General features: G+C 36.2%; 1 protein-coding gene across 6 annotated transcripts in view; it reads right to left on the bottom strand.

Annotated features, from left to right (window-relative positions):
• The window catches only part of ATRX (ATRX chromatin remodeler), a 143,934-nt gene that overhangs the window by 61,237 nt on the left and 60,141 nt on the right, over positions 1-22,556 (bottom strand). For all 6 annotated transcript variants that reach the window (XM_050964570.1, XM_050964574.1, XM_050964575.1 and 3 more), the window contains 9 exons: positions 16,364-16,494; positions 14,724-14,903; positions 11,572-11,665; positions 10,243-10,351; positions 5,812-5,991; positions 4,948-5,089; positions 4,590-4,699; positions 1,741-1,887; positions 1,308-1,485 (listed from right to left, as the gene is read on the bottom strand). In XM_050964570.1, the coding sequence (XP_050820527.1) occupies positions 1,308-1,485; positions 1,741-1,887; positions 4,590-4,699; positions 4,948-5,089; positions 5,812-5,991; positions 10,243-10,351; positions 11,572-11,665; positions 14,724-14,903; positions 16,364-16,494 (1,271 nt within the window). The remainder of the gene's footprint in view (positions 1-1,307; positions 1,486-1,740; positions 1,888-4,589; positions 4,700-4,947; positions 5,090-5,811; positions 5,992-10,242; positions 10,352-11,571; positions 11,666-14,723; positions 14,904-16,363; positions 16,495-22,556) is intronic.

Genomic DNA, 22,556 nt, shown 5'->3' with positions numbered 1-22,556 from the left:
ACAGCGAGAGCAAGTTTCTGGCCGAAGCTAAAGCCTCAGGTGTGGATGGCATTGCAATAATCCGGCACCATGCTGACCTGTCAGTGCTGACAGTTCGGCTGGTAGCAACCTCAACAGAGCCCACATAGGGACAGGAATCAAAGCATTGACTGAGCTGCCAGAGCCAAGAAGTGACCTGATACAGGTCTCACACTGCTCTGGTCTCCATCTCTGGCCATCCTTGGGGTTGGAGAACGTCCTCCCTCAGTCAGCAGCTTCTTCTGTTTCTCCCTTGGCACTGGGGATGACAAATGGTGCTGTGACTCCTGGATAGTGGGAAGAGCACTCCTCACTGACGCTGAGATACTCGGTGCCAAGTCCGAATGGCACGGTTCCAAGGAGGGTCTCAGCTCTGCTTCCATTAGCAGGGACTTCAGTCTAGCCTCCCCGTCCTTTTTGGTATGGGGCTTAAAGTCTCTGCAAATTTTGCAGAAGTCCCCAATATGAGCTTCACCCAAGCACTTAAGACAACTAGAGTGCAGGTCACTCAGGGACACAGCCTAGTTTCAAGAAGCACAAGGCTTGAAGCCTGGTGCTTAAACAGAGAGAACTAACTGAACTAACTACCAAGACGTAACTAACTATCAACACTGGCAACCAGCTAGCAAACAGTGTGAACTATGTACAAAACACAGAGAAGACAAAGTCCACTGAAAACTTGCAAGAGCGAGGGGAACAGTTTAGTTTCAGTAACTGTCATGGGTGGTAAGAAGGAACTGAGGGGTGTGGGGTTGGCAGGGCCCTTTATACCGGCGCAATGGACATGCAGCACTAGAGGGCCCCAGAGCTGACCTGATGGATACTACTGAAGAAAAAATTTCTGGCGACTGTGCTCAGGGCATGCACACACCTGCACTGGAACAGACGTGCTATCGCTTGAAGAAAAAACAAGGCTGACAAAAAGGGATAATTTAACAGATGATGAAAGGTAATCAACATATTTCTTATATCCATAAGAAAAAAGATACCAGGTATATCTCATTCATATCACAAGAGAGTCCTAACTTAAAATACTCTCAAGTCATAACTGTAAATTTTTGTAAGACAGCTGTGTTATTGAAATCACCCATGCAGAAACTAAGTTAACTGTAAATAAAATAGCTTAATGGGTTCATTAACACATTATTAAATGATTTTCCTTAAAGTATATTTAAAAAGAAAAATACTAAAACATTTTCCACTTGCTAGAGTTCTACATTCAGCCCATCCCTTTAAATGGGACAGCTTAATTGCTACTTTGAATCATTACATTAACAACATTCACTTACCTGGATCAACCAGAGCCTTGTTAAATATTTCCTTAAGTTTTCTACTTTTGACATTCCTGCCTTGTGCAAGATTACGGTACATCTCATAGCCTATGATCATAACTCCTCCATCTTCCTGCCATCGCTGGAGCATATAGGATCTTTCTTGAGGGCGTTTTACAGTTGCTAGTTCAGAGACCTTTAGAAAGAGAATACTGGATGTTGTACTCTGCTTTTAGCCAAGACAAAACAGGAGCCTTGCAGAGTACTACACAACTTTTACATACCTAGATCACACTTACTACATCAGTACAAGTAAATTTTCTGTCTACATAAAACACAGTCTCTAGTGTGTATTTTGAATGGTGTAAGTTTATCATAATTACTCAAACTGTTCAGCTATATAAGGGATTTTTTTTTTTTAAAAAAAAGAGAACTCTTAAAAATGAAATACCTCTAGTTTCTCATCATCTTCTAAACCTTCTTGCCATTTTTCAAACTCATTCAGCCAGTTCAAGGCAGTGTTCAGTGGACAGACCACGAGAGCTGTGCTGAAATCCAGTTTATCACACAACAGAACTGTATGGAGAAAACTTACTACCTGTAAAGCAAACGAAGCAAACTACTACTTAGTATGAGAATACTTACGGGGAAAAAGAAGTTGCACACAGACACACACAGAACCATCATCATTACACACACATCCATGTCCAGTCTTCATTTTCTCCAAATAATGTATAAAGTTTACAAACAACAATCTTCCTACCCAAACAGCCTCACCCTTTTTTGGGGAGCAGTAGTTAAACAACTCACTTTTCTGCTTTAAATGATCTCCTTCAATCCTCTCATTTTCAAGATCAAGTCTAACTGTTTCTGGAACATTGTGTCTCTTAAATTTCCTTCCTGGTTAACTTATGGCATACATTTATTATTCTATGTATGAAACATGTCTGCCAAAGTTCTTAATTTATTCACAGCTTCCTAATTTTGGATGATATCTCCAAGTAGTTGATCCATTTCACAAGCATAAAAATCATCTCACAATTTCATTAATAATTTTTGTAATTTTTCAAGTTTCTATGAGGTCATGTTTGAGCAGAGCCATCCCTAGGGTATGGCAAATTAGGGCAGCCACCCCGGACCCCACACTTTGAGGGATGGCTCTGTGTGTGTATGTTGTGCAGGGGATGCTGGCTGGACTGGGAGGAGGCACGGTTATGGTGCGAGGGGCCATGTTGGCCCAGGGGATTAGCGAGGGGCCTGGTGCCGACAGCAGGGGTCGGGCCCACACTCACTGGTGGGAAGCTGCAGCAGCGGCCCCAGCCTGCCCTACTCTGTCAGCTCCTGGCATTGCGGGGAATGGGGTGGGGGAGGAGGGGCGATGGAAGCTGGAAAGAGGCAGGGCAGGGGCGGGAAGGGAGATTGGGGGAAGGGATGGAGTGGGGACAGGGCCTGGAGCGGGGCGTGGGGTGGGGTGGGGTGGTGTTTGTCCCTTTCCCCGCACCTCCCTGGAGACAGCCCTGTGTTTGAGCCTCCTTTCTTTACCAGTGAGACTAAGCCCACTCCTTAAATTACTCAAAAAGAAAGATTGGAGTTTCTTGAAACTTGGCACCAATCTTGCATTACGTGCTTTCCAAGTTAACAATTCCTTCAGTATGGTGACCAGTTCTGTACACCATTAACAGTTCATTCCAAACTTCAGTACTGTACTGCAAATATGCAATGTTCAACGGACACTAAACTGTTTTTCGCAGCCCTTGGAACTATGCAGCATGCCATCACCAGGGGGAGAACTAGTAGACCTGCTCTTATTAAGATGAGAGTTGCAGTTAACATCTTATGTTAAAAATATTCAAATGTGAAAGGAAAGAAAGAGTGCCCAAAGAAATTGGTAATTTAAGCCATCCTGGAGACTCTGACCACTCATTTTACTTGACTTTCCTCTCACTGTTATTTCAAGATATTATAAAAATCTCTTAAAACTGGTCTTAAATCCGCTTCTTACAATGCATAAAAGTGGAGGACAAAAGAACATGGAATCAGCTAAAGGTTAGAGAGGAAGTACTGAAAAATAATTGTAAAAAGGGGGGTGGTAATCATTTGTGATTAGATTGCAAAGAATGCCCATGAAGACACAATGTATGTTTGTTACTGGCCTCCTGTCCAATTATAGGAAAGTTGCACACATTAATTCCTTAATCATGTGAGCAGTTATAGGTGACAGAAAAAAGAAACATTCTCCTGTGAAAACATTTCCTAACGACAGATAATTATCAATTGAAAAAAAAAGAATTATCAGACGATCCAACTAGCACATCTGTCACATTAACAGACTCCAATATTTTGCAATGTCCAGTATAAGGTACTAAAGGTTTGCCTAAAAGTTATATTATGCCTAATCCAGAATTCGGAATTGTTTTAGGTAATACTTAAAGGTCAATTTCAAGATTTATGTGAAACCATAACACTTCCTCTGATTTAAGACTGACAAAATAATCATGTGTGACATCCATAAATGTTGATACTCTTAGAAGCATCATATCTTCCAAAAGGATGCTACTTCTAAAGACAGCAGTCTCCTCACACTGGAGATGAGACTATTTTTTTAATATATTAAAATCTATACTGCATCTGAGTTGCCTAACTTTAATACAACTTAATACTCCTTGAGAAAACAAGGACTAAATCTCTACAGAACTCTGCTATAGTAGTACTGCAAATGAAATCATTGACAGTGAACAGACAAGTATCTCAGACATGACCAAGGGATAATCCAGGAGACACTGAGGAAAGGAACCAGTTTAAATAGCACACACGCTGAAGAAGGAATGTTTTAAGAGAACACAGCCTACTTGAAAAATAAGAGTAATGTTAAACAAATTCAGAAATATGGGGTTCAAAGGAACATAACAGATGTGTGTTCATCCCCCTGTAGCTACATATTATTTTGGAATGCAAAGAAGCTGTATGTATTAACTCTATACAAATCATACGCTTTTAATCTAATTTAGTTATTTTTAGGCAAGTACAATATGCACACTGATAGAGCTCAGGGTGCAGGAACATATTTTATAAACAGCAAATACATATTAACTCCAACTCTTTGAGGAAAAGAGAACCAATCTCTACCAACATGCACTTCCTCTTTTTAAGAAACCTCATCAGGCCATTGCCCAGGAGAAGGGGTGGGTGGGTCTTACACTGTGTCCTAAAAGCTATTAAACTTGGCATCTGGTTAGACCAGATGAAGGAGTGGGTTCCAGAGTACAGGACATGCCTCATCAAAAGTCCTTTGCCACTTACCTGCAATGTTTTTCCTAGACCCATGCAATGGGCAAGAATGCATCCGGAACCTGCAGATTTCTTTGTTTTTTTCACAGATTCACAACAGCAATCCCACATGAACTGAACACCTGGAGAGAATTTTTTTATGAGCTCCTTTAAAAAGTATTAAACATTTTAAATTTACTAAAGAACTTATCTGAAAAGATATTTTTATATAAATCAACAATTAGATTAAGATATTTCCAACACAATAAAACAAAACCCCAAAGTTTGCAGCATTTCCCAATTGTACATAAGACACCAGTTAAACATGTAGGTCCTGCCAGCACAAGAAAAAAAAAGTTTGATTAATATAATTCTCTTTATATTTTCTTACCATCTACTTGATGTGGTTTCAGTTTAGTAACTATGTTTCTGTGAACCTGTACTATAGGTTCTTTGGTTTCTTCATCTTCATCTAAAACCAGTTTAGTTGTGATCGGACACTTTAGAGGTGAAGCATCTTCTATTTCTATCACCTGGAAGTAAACAACATAATGCATTATAAGAATGCTTTGCACATGAATAATTCAGGCTCTTTTAAACACACAAGTTCAGTGAAATAGTAAGGCCCTGTTTGCTAAATTCAAAAAGAAAGATTTTAAGCAATATGCCCCTTTTATGCCCTAACTTCTCTGTTCAATATTTGTCTCCATAAAAAAATTTAAACAATTGAGACATGAAACAATAATTCCTTGTTTATTGATCATTAACCTTAAATAGAAGAGCCTTATTCTACAACAAATTACAAGTTTAAGTATGAATGTGTGATTCATGGTGTGACTGTCCCTTTCAGGGTGATCAGTCAACACCTGTTCTGTGGTGTGTCCCTTTAAGACACTGGTTCTCAACCCGTGGTCCACTTGCGGCCCAATCAGCATAGAGCTGCGGCCCATGTGACATCCTCAGGGCCATACAGGTAGTATATATACTGTGTGGATGTGGCCCACATAACACAGAGAGCTGCACATGTGACCCACAATGGTAAATAGGTTGAGAACCAGCACTTTAAGATGCCTGACCACTAATCCTTACTATCGTTAAAGGACTTGTCATCCTATTACAAATGGTTACACAAATCTATACCTTTTAAACACTTGAAATTCCTCATCCTCAGCTAAATTTGTCTTTAAACACCATCAGCAATTAAACTTTCAAACAATATCTCATGCAAAAGTAAAAATAAATAAATGAGATGTACCTCTCTTAATTTCTCTCTCTCTCTTTCTCTTTCTGCAATACGTTTTCTTCTCTCTTCCTCCTCCTTCAGTGCATTTTGTGTTTCTGTTCTAAGCTTATCATCTTTAAGAATCTTTCGTATTTTTTTCCGGCCTTTTCCAGGAGATTTTGAATCATTGTCATCTTCATCCTCAGAATTACTCTATTGCAATTCAAAACAACTAATCATTAGTATAAAACCTGAGACACAAGGACTATTATAATCCTGACTTTTGAACAAATGATCAAACTTTGTAACACAGTTCTTACCTAAACAGAAAAGGAAGTTTTCAAATTGAGTTATCCGGCATAATTTGAAAGATCCTTTAGCATCTTGTGCTAACAGTTTAACACATTTAAAAAACACAGCTTACATTTTAAATTATGCCTACACAAAGATGGTAAGGGGTGTTTCCAAATGACGTTGCTAACAATGAAAAAAAGCACTCTTTTCCTTTTCAACTAGACATACCCATACCTGGACCTAAATCCACTTCTACCACCAGTAATTTCAGTTGTGATAACACAAAGGGAAGCTTATATTTTCCTCTCCATTACTGCTATTCAATGTGGTATAACCAGCAAAATCCACTGGTCAGGTGGATAATGACACTTTCAAGTTTGGTTAAGAAATTCCACTTTACTTAAAAGTAATTGCTGTGTGTCTTCACCTAATTCTGAAACGTAGCTTGTTTTAGTTTCTATTAATGGAATTTTATCTAGTCTGCTCAACAGTTTTATTATTTAAGAAAAAATGGTTATGGAACAAAGTTCTGTTTTGGCTTGTTTTACTTGAAGTATTTGTTTTTACTGTTCATATGGTCTGTTTTATGGCTTGAAAGAATACAAATCAAAATCTAAAGAAAAATTAAATATGTACTAAATCAAATAGTTTATCATCAAGAACACCTGATTTTAAAATAAAGTCTTATATCTGAAATGTCCTTCATTCACAGGGTTAACAAGCTACTTGTAAAACAGAAAAATCAACCATTAGAAAGTCTAAGGACAATGAAAGAAAAAGAATTATTCCACTGTACAATCTATAGGTTTAAAATTTGAGTACGCTGTTAAGCAGTTAGAGAAAAAAGGGATTATTCCGACTGAAAAGTGATCTCTATAGATAAGCAGGTTAGAGATCTGCAGGCGAAATCAAAAATTGGGAAGAACTCTCTCACTCCTTCACTGTAATAGCTGAAAACTGGACTGTTCAATGTAAAAAAAGAAAAAAAAAGTAAATTAAAAAAAAGATGTTTCTTTGAGCTCTAAATGTGACTCCTTAGGGAATATTCTGAAAAACAGAAATGTAACAAAAACGTTGGATTTTCCCCCCTCACAAACAATACATTGAGACAAGTTTTAACTGAGACCTGAAATAATAATCCAGTTGAAAGAGCTTTTTAAATCTCCATTATGGATATCATCTAAAAATATCTGGATCCTGAAATAGAAAAATATGCCAGCTGAACTATTCTCTTCAGACAGTAATTCACACAACTTTCATTATTTCCAAAGTGAAAGAAAGTTGCAAGGGGTTTATTTAAAGTTGTGAAATAGCTACTAACTAGGCTAACCAACACTACATAAGGGCACTACTGTAAATTCCCGCATTTTAAAAAAATATATATAGAGTTGCTGTGTTATACCCTGTTAAATTAAGGGACAAACTTCAATAATAAAATGTATTTTTTAAGTTTGTGACCAAACAAAATATTTGCTTGATACAACAATTATGGAGAACAACTTTACTAAAAACAGCCAGGACACTCTCACAACTGATTTTGATGGTTTAACAGCTTGTATCTATCCTTTAGATCGGTGGTTCCCAAACTTGTTCCGCCACTTGTGCGGGGAAAGCCTCTGGCGGGCCTGGGCGGTTTGTTTGCCTGCCATGTATGCAGGTTCGGCCAATCGCGGCTCCCACTGGCCGCGGTTCACCGTTCCAAGCCAATGGGAGCTGCTGGAAGCGGTGCAGGCCGAGGGACGTTCTAAAATAGCCAGCAATTATAACTTGTGTGCAAATGAATTCTCTGTTTCTATGAATTAAATAAAGATACTAAACTCAACAATCTGCTTAGTACATATTTTATTTTACACTGTTGCACCTGGAAGAAATTATTTTTTTTTTTATATTTTCTATTTCTTTCCACTTGAATAAACTGAGGATCTTTCTGCATACACAAGACAAACATACTTGGTGGTTTCCCATTTTAATCTTGAATATTTACTATTACTGCACGCCTGTATCTTTCAGAAAACGTCCATTGATTAAACAAAATGTACATATTATTCTATAAGTAGTCATACACAGAAATATATTATCGGTGCATTCATAAATAAAGAGGATATTCCAAAAAAAAAGTAAGACATTTTAAATCACCTACTTTACATTTTTTCCCTACACTGTCCAGAGTTAGACACTATAATTGCACCATATTGTGAGATATAATGAAAGGTGTTCAACTGTTACTTAACGCGTGTTTTCAAATTTTGTCTAAATGCAAAATGTATGTCTTGTTCAACATTTAAAAGATTAAAACCACTGGCTAGAATCAGGCATACTGTAGACAGCTGTTCCCCACAGAAGTCTGCCACTACTCCTCAAACTGATCTCTTAATGATCCATATCCCTACTATTCCAGCACAGGGTCTCTGACTAAAGGGTATAACTAAAACAAAAAATCAAGTGTGTAGAGATTTATATTATGTATTGTTAGTATTAGAATAACATCCTATTTGAGGTTGGCTGGAGATATGATAAGAATGGAAATGGGAAACGAATGACCATCAAAGAAAGCGTGGGAGGAAGAAGAGAGCACGGAAGAACATAGCAGATCAAGGATTCAATGGAAAGACTCTGTCAAGAGAAGTTTGAAGAGAAAGGGACTGGAAGTCAAACAATTGCCACGGACCAGAAGGCGTAGCGAAGAATGGTGGGCACCTCCAACTCCATGTAAACAGGAAAAAGAGTCAAGAAGTGAAGTTTACAATAGAATAGCATCCAGAAGGTTGCCCAAATCAGGAATGGTGTCCCAATGCACTGGGGCTGTACAAACATATAAAAGACCACCTCTAACCCCAACAGATTACTATTTAGTTTAAAACAAGATGCAATCGTGGAAATATTAGAGTGATGGGGAACAGAGAATGTGAGTGACACTGACAGGAAAATAAGATTACAAAAATAAGCTGCATGTAAAATTAACAGGGTTTTACATATTTTTAAGAAAGAATGAATTAAAAAGGAATGAATATTAATAATATCAGTAATTCTCTTAGGTACCTATTATCAACTAGCAATATACTGGAAGTGTCAGAGAAGAACAGAATCTCAAGTATGAGTTTGAAGGCTGCCAGAGTACTGGGCTTTATGGATTAGTTTGTAGTGTATAAAGAATGCCATCAGCGAATAAGATCATTTAGATCAAACTTTTTTCACCGTGATATACTGTAATTTAGGTTTGGATTGAAGTCTCATAAGGCAGAACAAGTGCCAAAAATAAAGACTCTTGAAAGACCTCAGAAGCTTAGGTATACAGCCATCTGTCACTGAAGTTTAATCTTGTTTGGCAGACTCAATCACCTACACACAAACTTCCCTCCACTCAGATTTCAAAAAGACTTGTTTCCTGATTGGTCCTCTGGTCAGGTGTTTCAGGTTACTCCTTTCCAGGTGAAAGAGACATTAACCCTTAGCTATCTGTTTATGACAACTTGTAATTTTAATAAAGAGAATATTTGAGTTAAAATTTTTAAATGTTAGAAGACACACAGAAAATGAAGACTACCTAATTGTAGAATCATAGAATCATAGACTATTAGGGTTGGAAGGGACCTCAGGAGGTCATCTAGTCCAACCCCCTGCTCCAAGCAGGACCAATCCCCAGATTTTTACCCCAGTTCCCTTAATGGCCCCCTCAAGGATTGAACTCACAACCCTGGGTTTAGTAGGCCAATGCTCAAACCCCTGAGCTATCCCTCCCCCCCTAAAGTTTGTACTTTGTGAAAGCAAAATCTAGCTATCATTAAGATTATGATTTTTTCCACGGAGGTTGGGGAAGTCATGGAATTGATGACTTCAGCTCATGGTGGCTGGGAGCTGTGGGATAACCCGGCGCTTGGAGCTCTTGGTCACCATGGGTGGTGGTGGTGGGGGCCCTGGAGCTCTGACGGGTACCCCCACAGCTGCCTAGCCACTGTGGGCAGTGTAGGGACCCTCCCCCACAAGTTGAGCTCCCCATTTTGTCATGGATATTTTCAGAAAAAGTCACAGGCAGGTCACAGGCTTCTGTGAATTTTTCTTTACTGCCCACGACCTGTCCATGACTTTCCCTAAAAATATCCACGATAAAATCTTAGTCATCATCATTGTTTCAACAATTTGGTCAGAATATAAGGCATTTCTATATAGTACCTTGTTATTGTTTTCGCTAGAAGAATCCTCCTGAACTTTTATGCGTCGTCTTTTCTTTTTCTGCTTGTAACTGCGCTGATTTTCTTCTGCCTCAGCTTTCTTAGCAGATCTAAGAAATTGAAAAAACTCATTGATAAACAGTAATGGATCAAATGTTTAGCTTTCCTCTTACAAAATACTCTACTACTCAATAAAATGGTGTATTTCTCTCTTTTCACCCTATAGACTAACATTATTTACAAGAAAAGCATCACTATTATATCAATATTCTAGAACGGGGTAGGCAACTTATGGCACATGTGCGTAAGGTGGCACGCGAACTGATTTTCAGGGGCACTCACACTGCCCAGGTCCTGGCCACCGGTCCGGGGGGCTCTGCATTTTAATTTAATTTTAAATGAAGTTTCTCAAACATTTTTAAAACCTTATTTACTTTACATATAACAACAGTTTAGTTATATATTATAGACTCATAGAAAGAGACCTTCTAAAGACATTAAAATATATTACTGGCATGCAAAACCTTAAATTAGAGTGAATAAATGAAAACTCGGCACACCACTTCTGAAAGGTTGCCGACCCCTGTTCTAGAATGATTAACTGTTTATTCCTCAACAGAAATGCAAAATAATACATTCTTCTGTGTCGTGGATCCCTTTACTATTTTCTGATGTGCAATAATGATGAGTTATTGACCTTATCAGGCAATAATGTAGTAGACTGCAGAGTTTACCAGCTAGGTCCTATAATTTCTAAAGGGGTAAAGGAAAATGTCACATCGTAGTTTTGTACTGAGTATTGAGACACCTACATTGAAACCGGTTTGTACACACATCACTTCCACAGCAAAGTGGAATCAGTGTTAGTGGTTTCTTTTCAAACTGTCTCTTTCACTCTACACAAACAATAAGATTACATCCTAGACAACTTCCAATAACCTCACTAAAACTCAATCCTTAATTAGAACCCATTGTTCCTTGACTCAACCAAACTTGTTAGAAAAATACCAAGTGTTTTTAATGGTCTTATCTCACCTCCCAACTCTCCTAATTATACTGAGACATACAAGAGGAAGTTTGAACTTTGACACACAACTCAACTTCCAGGCTTTTGAGATAAACTAAATTGCAGATACCGAAATTCTGTAAGGTGAACAACAAAAATTTAGTGTCTGATCCAAAACCCATTGAAATCAATGGCAGTCTTTGGATCAGGTTCTTAGAACACACATAAATGTTTCAGACATGGCATATGACAGGATTGTACCTTCTGAATAATCAGTTTAAAAAAAGCTCAACTGAGATGACTAGAACTAATGTTTATTTATACCTTGTTCTAGGACGTTGCTCATCTTCAGATTCACTGACTTCTTCACTAACTCCAGATTCATGAAATTCTGAGTCATCTGAATCATCACTGTTCACTTTAAGAATAAAAAAACATAGCAACCTCTGTTGTAACCTGAAGTAATATCAATATAGCTTTACTAGTAATAAAAAATTACTGTAATTTGTTTGAAATTAATTTCTGCTGCTCGCAGCACCTATACATTCTTGGTCAATAAATGCCCTCTTGTGCAGCTAAGAAAAAAATCTCAGTAAGAGAGTGCAATAGTTGTTTCAATAGAAAGAGCAGAGAAGATAGCATGAAATGCCTGAAATGCAATTGAAATGTCACACATATGGCTTTGAACTGCTACATATTAAAAATCCAAAGCAAATTTAAAAAAATAACTCAAAAGGTAATAAAGAGGTCTTTTAAAGGTATACTGTAAGTAATATGTTGTTAGAAACTCTAATATTAACAGTAATATTTTATGATTCTCTTTAATTCACTGAACCGTTTTGCTTGGATTTGATTTTCCTTTATTGGTCTAGTACAGTGGTCACCAACCAGTCAATCCTGGAAACTCTCCCAGTTGATCGTGATATCCAGATAGGAAGCTGAACTAGTTTTTCCCATTAAAGTGGGAGAGGGGGAAGCTGAAGATGAGGTGTACATAGATACTTATTCAAAACAAGTAAATACTCCCAGGGATGTTGAAGCCAGTCAAGATCCTCCAACCATGATAATGACAATGCAGGTTCAGGGTGCATTCAGAGGTTACAGCTGTTACTCGAGAGCTGCAAGAGCAGGAACAGAGCATCTGCAGAGCCATCCTGCACTGTTTCCAAGGGTTGATAGTAGTGTTTCTTTCAAGCCCTGTGGAGTTCCTTATTTATAGCCATTTTAACTATGCTTTGTGCATAGGAGGTGGAATGTAGTATTTATCAATCATACCACCAGTAAAAGTTGATATACACAACCAAGTTTTAAAACATGCACAAATCTGAATATTTTATATGAAAACAAGAGCTCAACCCAGATTGAGACACTGTGACTGTTGGTGAAGGGTGTGAATTTAATATGCTGATGCAAAGACTGAGTTAGAATACATGTTGCTTTACTCAGTCACACTAACGGCTAGTTATCTCCCTTTTATGGATTTTTCGGATATCAGCATTGCCAATGCCAACGAGCATTGTCAGGATGAACAATTTCTAAGAAATAAACAAAGGCAAATCTAAACCCTCTGTGCTTAGAGTTCATTTCATTTCTCCCATCTCATGCAAAGTGTGTCACCTCTTTATACCAGATTGCCATCTATAATGATTTTATCATGAGCTCATTACACTTAAGTCATGAATACTCAAAAAGAAGCCAGTATCTATAGTTCATAATTTTGAGGGGCCTGACTCATGATTTTTTTTAATGTTTGACATTTACAAGCAGCTAAAAATATAGTATGCTATTCAGTCCTATTTTATCATTTAACATTAATTCTGAACACACTGGAAAGCTATACGGGTTTCTTACTAAATGGTATACGTTGTAATAAATAAATAAAATGCTACACAGTAAATAAAAGAATATGAGTAACTGGGAGTTAAGTTTTTGTTTATTTTATGGAGAGGTATAATAATGGAGGACCAAGTCACTGAGCTATTTGAAGTGAAAGAAATTTTACTGCTCCAGGTCAGGGCTGAGGTAATTTAGGAGACTTATAACCAAAAGGTTCTAGAGATTGGTCCGGCCATGCCTTGGTCTGGCATTTTATTTGCTAAAGTACTGTAAAAGTTACAATATCATCACAGAAAACACAAAAATTAGAAGTTTTATGGGGGAACACTATAAACATAATACAATACAGGATAATTCATCTTTAGATACATGGGAAACTACTCATGTACGGTATACTACCATAACAGCAACACTAAAAATATAACTATACTTTCAAATTGTGCAATAGGGATAATTTGCTTCCAATGTAAACAAACCATTTACACTCTGAAATGCCCTGGTTATTGGAGTTTGCAGTTGCTATAGTGGTGCTGGTCCCCGTTGGTCCCATGGTTATTAGATGCAAGAGATCTGCACTAACAGTCATTCCCTTGTTCCTCAACCCAGAAAAAGCTAGAAGAGCTGCATTCTCAGCTTTTTTAAGGCAAGAAAAATGAGAAATAAACCCAAGTTTTCATTTCAGAGTTCCACATGCAGTCCCATTGTGAATCACCTAAAAAGAACTTGGAGGGATATAGAGTTTAACTCTCTAGGATGATGGAAATTTCTGGTGACACAAGGGCCTATGTATAGTGTGAGGAAGAGATGGCAGATGCAGTAGGAAGAGGAGGAAAAATTGGGTTTTCCTGAATTATACCTATTAGATTTGGTATTAAAATTTCAGGACTCAACCAGATTAAGCTAATTTTTAGGGGGTGGGAGGAAGAGAGGGAGGGAGATTAAAAAGAGAGGAGGGGATTAAATAAGAGTAAACTATCCTGGAATAGTCACTGTGTTATAATAAACCTAGTAAATGAACAAAAACAGACAACAACAACAGTCTGGGATGACAGCACAAGAGGAGGTATGTAAAAATATATAATTTTAAATTCCTAGTTCAAAATTTGAGTTCTATCCAAATTGTTCTAGTTTTAAATATATTGATTTAGTTTAAATGGACTTTAAGAAAATGTGTTTGAGTTAACATCATTATTTTTGAATTTGCTAGCTTTTGTCCTTCTAAATAAATCTTTCAAATAATTAAAAAATCTAACTATCATTGAAAGTATTATTTAATGAATCAAGATTTTACCAAATAATTTCATGGTGTGTTCACTGTCCCATGATTAGAGATAATTCAAGTATTTTGAAAACAAACAAAGAACCTTAATGATAAAAATTCAATGACAACATCACCATTTTCCCTTATCTGCTTGTAGAGTTGATGGCACTGACTTCCTCAATCTCAGCTGCAAAACAAGAAACAACTATGGTGTGGAGGTGTGAGAGGAGGTGTGAGGAGGACAACTTGGAATTCCAGGAAATCTTTTTTTCACTGGAAAGCTCCATTACGCCACATAAATGAACATATTTCACGCCACATAAATGAACATATTTCATCGAATCACAAATATATCCTGCCACACATTTAAATTTTGTACCTTTCCTTCTATTTCTGCGTTTGCCTTCTTTTGTGTCTTTAGATTTTCCTTTTTTTTCTTCCTCAGATTCTCCATCACTCATACTTAGCTTGTGTCTCAGCAGTCTGTGTCTATATCTAGGCTTCTTAGACTCTTCATCATCTGAATCAGATTCAGAATTATCTTCCTTTTCATTCTCCTCTGTCAGAGAAAAATCAGCACAGAACTCATATGGGTAGCTATTTGCTCATTTAAGTTGCATTTCATCTATTAAGTATTTCCAGGAAGATGTGATTGAACGAACGCACATATGCACTTCCCCCTCTCACTCCGCCTTATCTTTGCAATGGAAACTATTTGATTTTACAGTTATTACATGGATTATCAGCGGAAGCAATTTTATTTTCTAGTCATACATATCTCATATACTTCACTCCTGAGGAAATTCTGCATCACGGCATGTGCACAGAATTCATGTCCTCCCATAGATTTCTGTTTCCCTGAAGAAAATTCTGAGAATTCTGATGGGGAAGCAAAGGGAAGCTACAAGAGTGGTCACACACCCCTCCCCAGCAGCACAGACAGGTCAGTTTGGGCTCCTGGAGCAGCTAGTAGAGACATAAAGCACTGCTGGGGGGGACGGGAAGGAAGGGAGGGCTTGGCAATCATGCCTGAGAGAGAGACACACACACTGTCCCTCTCGCTTGCTTTTGCGGCATGCTTGGCAAGGAGGGGCAGCGCGTCGGGGTGTTTCTGAGGAGGTAGGCATGTCTCCTAAGGGAGAGCAGAATGTAGCAGCCGGCCTGCTTAGTGAATTGTTCCCATTGTCTTTGTGAATTCCCCCAGGAGTATAAAACAGGTGTAAAAGTTTTACGGCTCCTTTACATATTGCCAGACTGGTGTAAAGGACAGTATGGCCTTATAAATGCTTACTGATTTAATGATTAGAACTGAACTAAATTTTTGGACTGAAAAAATTTTCTCACAAAATGTGCTCCATGAACTGTTTGCTACTGACCTATCTGGACATGGTCAGTAGCCAATATAAATTGCGAGTTTGATTCCACAGCCCTCAGTAGCTCTTCACTTGTCTATGATGCAACACTGAGCATATGGCTGCATATACTTGATGTCTAATAACTAGAAATAAAAGGTCAAACCTAGTTACATTACTATTAGACAAGGGGGCTTAGGGATTTTCTCCAGTGCTTCCCATTCCTGTTCTCCATCCATTGCAATGTAGTTTAAATAAATTACCAAAATAATTGAAACCAGCGTGATTATATTGCATTATTTTGACAAATAAAATATGCAGAATATTAAAATGCTGTATGCAGAATTTTTAATTTTTTGGTGCAGGATTCCCCCACGAATAATACCTGTATGTCTTGTCTTTTATTAATCAAATATTGCTTAGCACATACTCGGTTCTAAATTGGTTATAAAGATATGATCACAAAGTAAAAGTGTACTTTTACAGAAGTCAAACAGAGAAACCCACAGAATCATACTGACTGAGTTCAGTTTAGCAGTTGGCATCAAAAAATGTATGTTGTTTGGGGGATTGTTTACTGATTTTGCTGTTATCTTTCCCTGAAAGACTTCTGAAATTATGACAGATTCAAAAGCACCACTTTTTTCTGCCACATTTTGGTGCTCACCGTCATCTTCCACGTTTTCATTTTTCTTTCCTGTTTTCTTTTTTCCTTCATCTGATTCTTCATCTGAAGATGCATCCTCATCAGAGGAAAGATTGGCTTTGATTTCTTCTAAAAGCATTTTCTTGGCAATTCTTTGAAGTAAAACAAAAAATACTATGTATTCCATTGTTTACACAATAAATCAATGAATGACATATGTAATCTTATATAATTCACAAGTTCAGTAACAGGGTTGTGAGCTCAGAAAATTATGAATGGAGAGCAATCATGGGTGGTAATGAGAGAATATTCTAACTGACATTCCATATGTTAAACATGGTAATCTGCTTTGAAAATGGTTCTTTACGGTGCTCCCAAATAAGCACTTTCCAATTTTAAACCATGTTTATTGTAGATTGCTCAAATGTTTTTTTAAACAACATTTAATAACTTGGGCCCATTTTATTCCTCCCCACCTGTCCCATCTTCCATGTCAGTCATCCTTGTAATCAACTGCAATGCAATATTAAGCTGAACAATTTATTTATAGCTCTAATGGCCTCAAGAACACGCAAGTGTTTGGGACCAAGTCTCTAAATGATTAGAGACAAAAACAGTGTTAAAGCAACAGATAATCTCTGGACACTTTCCTCTATGCATTTAATTAGTAGTAAAGGCAGTATGCACTGAACACCTTAAATTCTGAAGGTAAATGATATGCACTAAAATAATTTTGTATACAGTAACTCCACATTTTGCTCCTGACAGCTGTTCCTGAGGTATGTGTTACAACCCTTTATGTCTGTGCCCTTGTACTTCAAAGGAGATGCAGCAGGAATAAGTGCAGTGTTTTACAGGGCACACACGATTTCTCAAGAAGATGTGGTTGCAAACGGCTGGGAAAATCTACATCAGTTGGAAGGCCAGAGAAAAGGGATGAGAGTAATCTCACATCCCCTCAAACATCTGCCAGCAACCCTCTTAGGCATGTGACCCACAGATGAAGAAAACAGTGATTTGTCAAAAGTTACGAGTCTATATAAACTTGCAGAGTCAGACTATTATCCCACTTCCTGTAGAACAAAAAAAAGGTTGATCAACTTCTCATAGCCTCCCATTCCACCCCAAAAATATTTTCAGTTAAAATACAATAATTTAGACTATGAAAAATGCATTATTTACAGAATCTTTCAACAAAGGAAAATCCAGTATGAAAATACATACAGGAAAAGTGATGTACAAATAGACAAGAAAACTGTGGACTTAATCTGATACTTTACTTCAAGAGGGGGAAAAAGAATTGTCCCTCATAGGGGATCAGGTCCTATGGAACTGTGGAATAAAAATAGTAATATTTTTAAATATATTTCTACTGTCTGTAATGTTAACTGCAAGACTTCATGTATTCTCTCAATCAGACCCGATCATTTCAGCAGTAATGGTGAAAAGCATTTTATATTTATACATATATATTATTCAGAAAGGGGAAGTATCTATACCTAATCAGAAACCCAGTTCAAAAGCCAGGAAACTGAACAGTTCTATGCTTCATTTGGAACTGGCACAGAACCAACTGACCCTACTTTGTCGCTTTTTATGTCACAATTCAAATAAGTCGTAGTCACACTGAACTATAAAATATACATTTTATTTTATTTAATTTTCCAGGAAGTAATTTGTGCCCCCAAAACAAGGCCAAATTTTCCAAGACCACTCTATTTTATTTTCCCTCGATTTTTGCAATTACACTTCAACCACACAATATTTTCCATCTTTTAATACGTTAATATATTTTCAAGTAAGAGTTCAACACTAGCATATGTTCAATTGTTATTAATTTAAAAGGAAGGGGGGAATTATCCAAGAGCACGAAGATGTTTATGGCTGGTGCACTAAGTCACACTGAACTGCAGCATCCACAGTAGAAATATTAAGACATTAAAGAATTAGTTAACCCATATATAACTAGATGAGTCATGATCTAAAGCTATTTTTAAAAAACAAGTTTACCTAAAAGAGTTGCTTTGATTACTTATCTGAACAGACTTAATTTTGTGGACCTGACCCAACATTTATTGAAGTTCATATGAACAAAGTCCCATTAATTTCAATTAGCTTTGTATCAGTCCGTGTAGGAGAAATAAGACGAGAGTAAATTTTAAATATTAATGAATGTGTGTAATATCTGACAGGAAGAATAAATGGTTACCTGTATTTGAAAATCTTACCCATTTTTGTAGTAGTTTTTTTAAAAATACTGTACTTATTTGCCCAGATCAGTTGTAATTTTCTTCAGAATACAATGGCTTGGATTCTCAAAAAAGGGGAACTATTTCCTTATTTTTAATTATTTTGTAACTTTCATATATAAATTATTTTAACCTTAAAGTATAATCTAGATAATGTAGACACCACCAGTAGGTTTGCTAGCTTTTACATAAGAAACCCACTCAACACTGGGACAGGATTAAGGTTCTGAAATGAAAACAAATTTGCAAAACTTAGTTTTAACTTCAGAAGTCTCAACATACTGTCCTGTACCAGTGCACCTAAATGATTTCACATTATCCTCAATAGTGCTAAAAGAGTTAGTAAAATTGAAATTGGATAACAAAGTCTTACCTGCATTGCAAGCCATCTTTTAAATATATATTTTAAATAAAGTGGATTTTGACTCTTAAAAGGAAGGTTTTTTTCACATTTACAGAATAATGTTTGCTGAGAGAATTCTAAAGAATACATTCATCAAAATTTCTTCACAAGTACAAACTCGAGTATGCACACACAGAATACTATTTCTTCTCTATTCCAGACTGCTCCTAACGACCCCCAGGTCATTGTCCACAGTACGATCATCTGAACTTCCTGAAGCTGAATAATTTTAATGATTACTAATTAATAAGCATTTCTGAAGTTGGCACACTAATAACTAAATAGTTTTATGTTCCATAAGATATTAAAAACACTCATTTTTCAGCTAGTGAATGAAAGTTCAAACACTTCACATCAACAGGGGATGCAACTATTTATTTAGTAGAAAAGATTCAAATTATGGGCCTCAAAAACTAGATTCTCTCTAGTATGTTCCTCAAAAACTAGATTCTCTCTAGTCTGAAAACGTAAAGCATGTTTAGAAATTAGGACTATTTTTCCACTTCTGGTGTAATCAAAGGATTATATACAATGAAATAGGTAAACAATACCAAAAAGACAGTGCTGAAAAGATCAAATCCTATACATGCTTCTGGTAAATGTTTGGCATAACAGTATTCACAACATCATGTGAAACTGGATGTTTAGTTCTTGAAATCAGTTTTATTAAGTTAAATTATATCTGGCCTCAAAGTAATAAAATCTATTCCAACTTCAAATTCAACTTCCAAATCTTTAGAAGGTAATTAAGACTGAAGATGAACAGTTACCTACACTGATAAACTTTTATTCTTTTCAGCACTTGTTTAACCATCAAACTGCACAAGTGCCAAGACAATACAGGTCATGATAGTGTGAAAATCTGTTTCCCCCAACAAACCTGTGGGGGATTATTTATTTATTTATTTTCCTGGGAGCAGAGAACTGAGGTGGATTCTTAGCCAACATCAATTACAATTAAATGCTATAAAACTTTTACATGAAAATAAAAACAAAAACAAAAACTGGGGCCATGCGATCCACTCAATAGCACACTGGACTGCAAGTGAGGAGACAGACTTGGATGCTATTCCCAGCTCTGTCACTGACTTTCTGTGTGATCTTTAGCAAGTTATTTCATATCTTTCTGACTCTGTTCCCCATGCTCTGTAATGTCTAAATAGGCAGTAACCTCTGGGCAAGGACTGATTCATTTATAGCTTGTCAAAATCTTGAGGCTACAATGTTGCCACTGTAAAACAAATTTAGCTAAGAATTTAACTAAAAATAATGATTAACACTGTGTTAACATTCTTAATTGAATCAACTCAACTCACAAGTGGTGTCCATAAACACACATTAGTTATATGTATAATCAAATTGTCCAAAGTAAGCCACTAAAGAGATAAAACCATAAGGCTGTGCTAATAGAAAGCACCATCCTTTAAGACTGAGTATTAAAAATTTAATTAAATGTAACCTTTAGTATATTTTTAATATTTCGTTGTATTTTTATTTATAGTTTTATATACGTATGTTTGACTGACATTTAGTACACACACAAAAATACTTTCCTTCAGATTAATAATCTACCGAATACTTTGTTCTATAGACTGTACTATGCCTTTGTTTCAATGATCTGATTTTCAAACTCTCATAGTAGTATTACAATTAAATTAAATGCTTGGACAAGAAAAATGTTTTACAAAAATTTATTGCATCCATCAAATACTTAAAGGCATTCTGCATTAATACACTATTTACCTCTTAATAAACAAAACTACTGCAAACATATTAACAGTACCATTTAAAAGATAAAAAGGACCAACAATAAACAAATACACAACATAAAATGACAGCATACAGTTCTACCTGTCATATTATGACCCACTCAGATATTGCACTTTGGCAAAGATGATTTCAAGACTTTTTTAAAAAATATTATTCATGTCATTCACATTCAAATATATTCAAAAAACAGAACTTCTAAACTAGAGACTTGCAACCATGAGTGACCACACTATAAATATCTCATTGGGTACTAGGTACCCTCTTTGGTCTGGTAGAAAAGAGGCAGCTTGTCTGAGTAACAGAGAAAATATTTTTTTTTTAAGTTGTGTTAAGAATTTTTTTTTTTAATCTTCTCAAAATGTTTTCCATCTTTTTACAATTTTGTACCAGTGATTATGGTACCAAGTACAATGAGTACTGAATGTAATATTAGTGAGTTCAGTTATCAATTACCTCCGGAAGGTTGGAAAGACTATTTGGTAACAGTTACCTCCTCCTACACTCAGAAATGTATATTCAGAATATTTCCTAGATAAAAATTTAAACAATGATTCAGTTTGAAAAGTTACACAAACAGATTTTAACACCTACAAGAAAATGTAATGATATTTAGTGATCAAATCTATTTTGTTCAAAGGCGTGTTGGGGTTGCATTGAGAAACAGGATAACCCCCCTAAGATAATAGATAAAATCTACAAGTTAGCATTTGTATTGTAAAATGCTGAGCTTTCTATGATAAATATTTGCTTTAAATCAGCTGAATTATCAACCAGAAATTCTTTAAAATGTAACACAGGTAGAGTGAAATTAAAGTATATTTAAATAAAAATAAGGTTATCAATGTTTAAATGTTGTGCTTATGGACCTGTGCTGTCAGTCCCCAAAAAATTATTTTTAAAAAGTGAATTAAAATGCTTAAACTTTAAAACTGAACATACAGAAGAGCTAGATTAGCAGCAATATTTCTGTACCCAGCTGAGGTCCTCATAACAAAATTATGTTTTTAAATTCACTTCAGCTACGTAACAAAAGGCAGTTACTTTGTGGAACAGACACCATGTTCTATGCTAAAAAGGCTCAGAAGCAGAAAAGGAGACTCCAACAGTTGTGTTGCAAAGTTAGAAAGTCAGTCCCACATTTACTACAGGACAAAAAAAATAAAATTCAGTTTCAGAAATACTATATAAAATTTTCTTGGATAAACTTAATCTAACTACAATAGCTTCCAAAAAGCAACTCCTGCTCATAATTGATGTTTAGCACTGAGTCCCTTTAAATTAACACTTTTTGTTTATGCTGTTACTAATTAGAAAGCCAAACTTTTAGATTTTATTCGCTATCTAAGCTACTTTTTGACAACTACATTGTAATAGTAAAATATGACATACGTTTAAAAAAACAACCTAAAACTAAAAGTTACATCTATTAGTTTTTATAAATTTAAAATTTAAAACTAAGTAATATATAAGCCCAGATCCTGAAATCACTCATGCACATGCGTCACTACGCATGTGAGTAGTTCCCTTGATGGAAAGTAAGCCTATGTATGAGTGCTTGTAGCAACAAGACCTTAACCATCACGTAGGTGATTTCAGGTACTCATCAATGAAGTAAACCACATGGGTTTATCTTTCTAAACGAGAAAAGGTGTTTTAATAAAAAACAAATTATGTAGCACTAATAATCAAGATCCACTATAAAGATTTTATCACTATATATTGCACAGATGCCAATTTTTATCATCTATTCATATAAGTAGCTGAAATTCACATTTATCAAAGCAGGCATTTA

This window comes from Gopherus flavomarginatus, chromosome 8, assembly GCF_025201925.1.
Source record: "Gopherus flavomarginatus isolate rGopFla2 chromosome 8, rGopFla2.mat.asm, whole genome shotgun sequence".
NCBI lineage: Eukaryota > Metazoa > Chordata > Testudines > Testudinidae > Gopherus > Gopherus flavomarginatus.
Note: the sequence above shows the minus strand (reverse complement) of the source record. Positions and strands in the feature narration are given on the sequence as shown.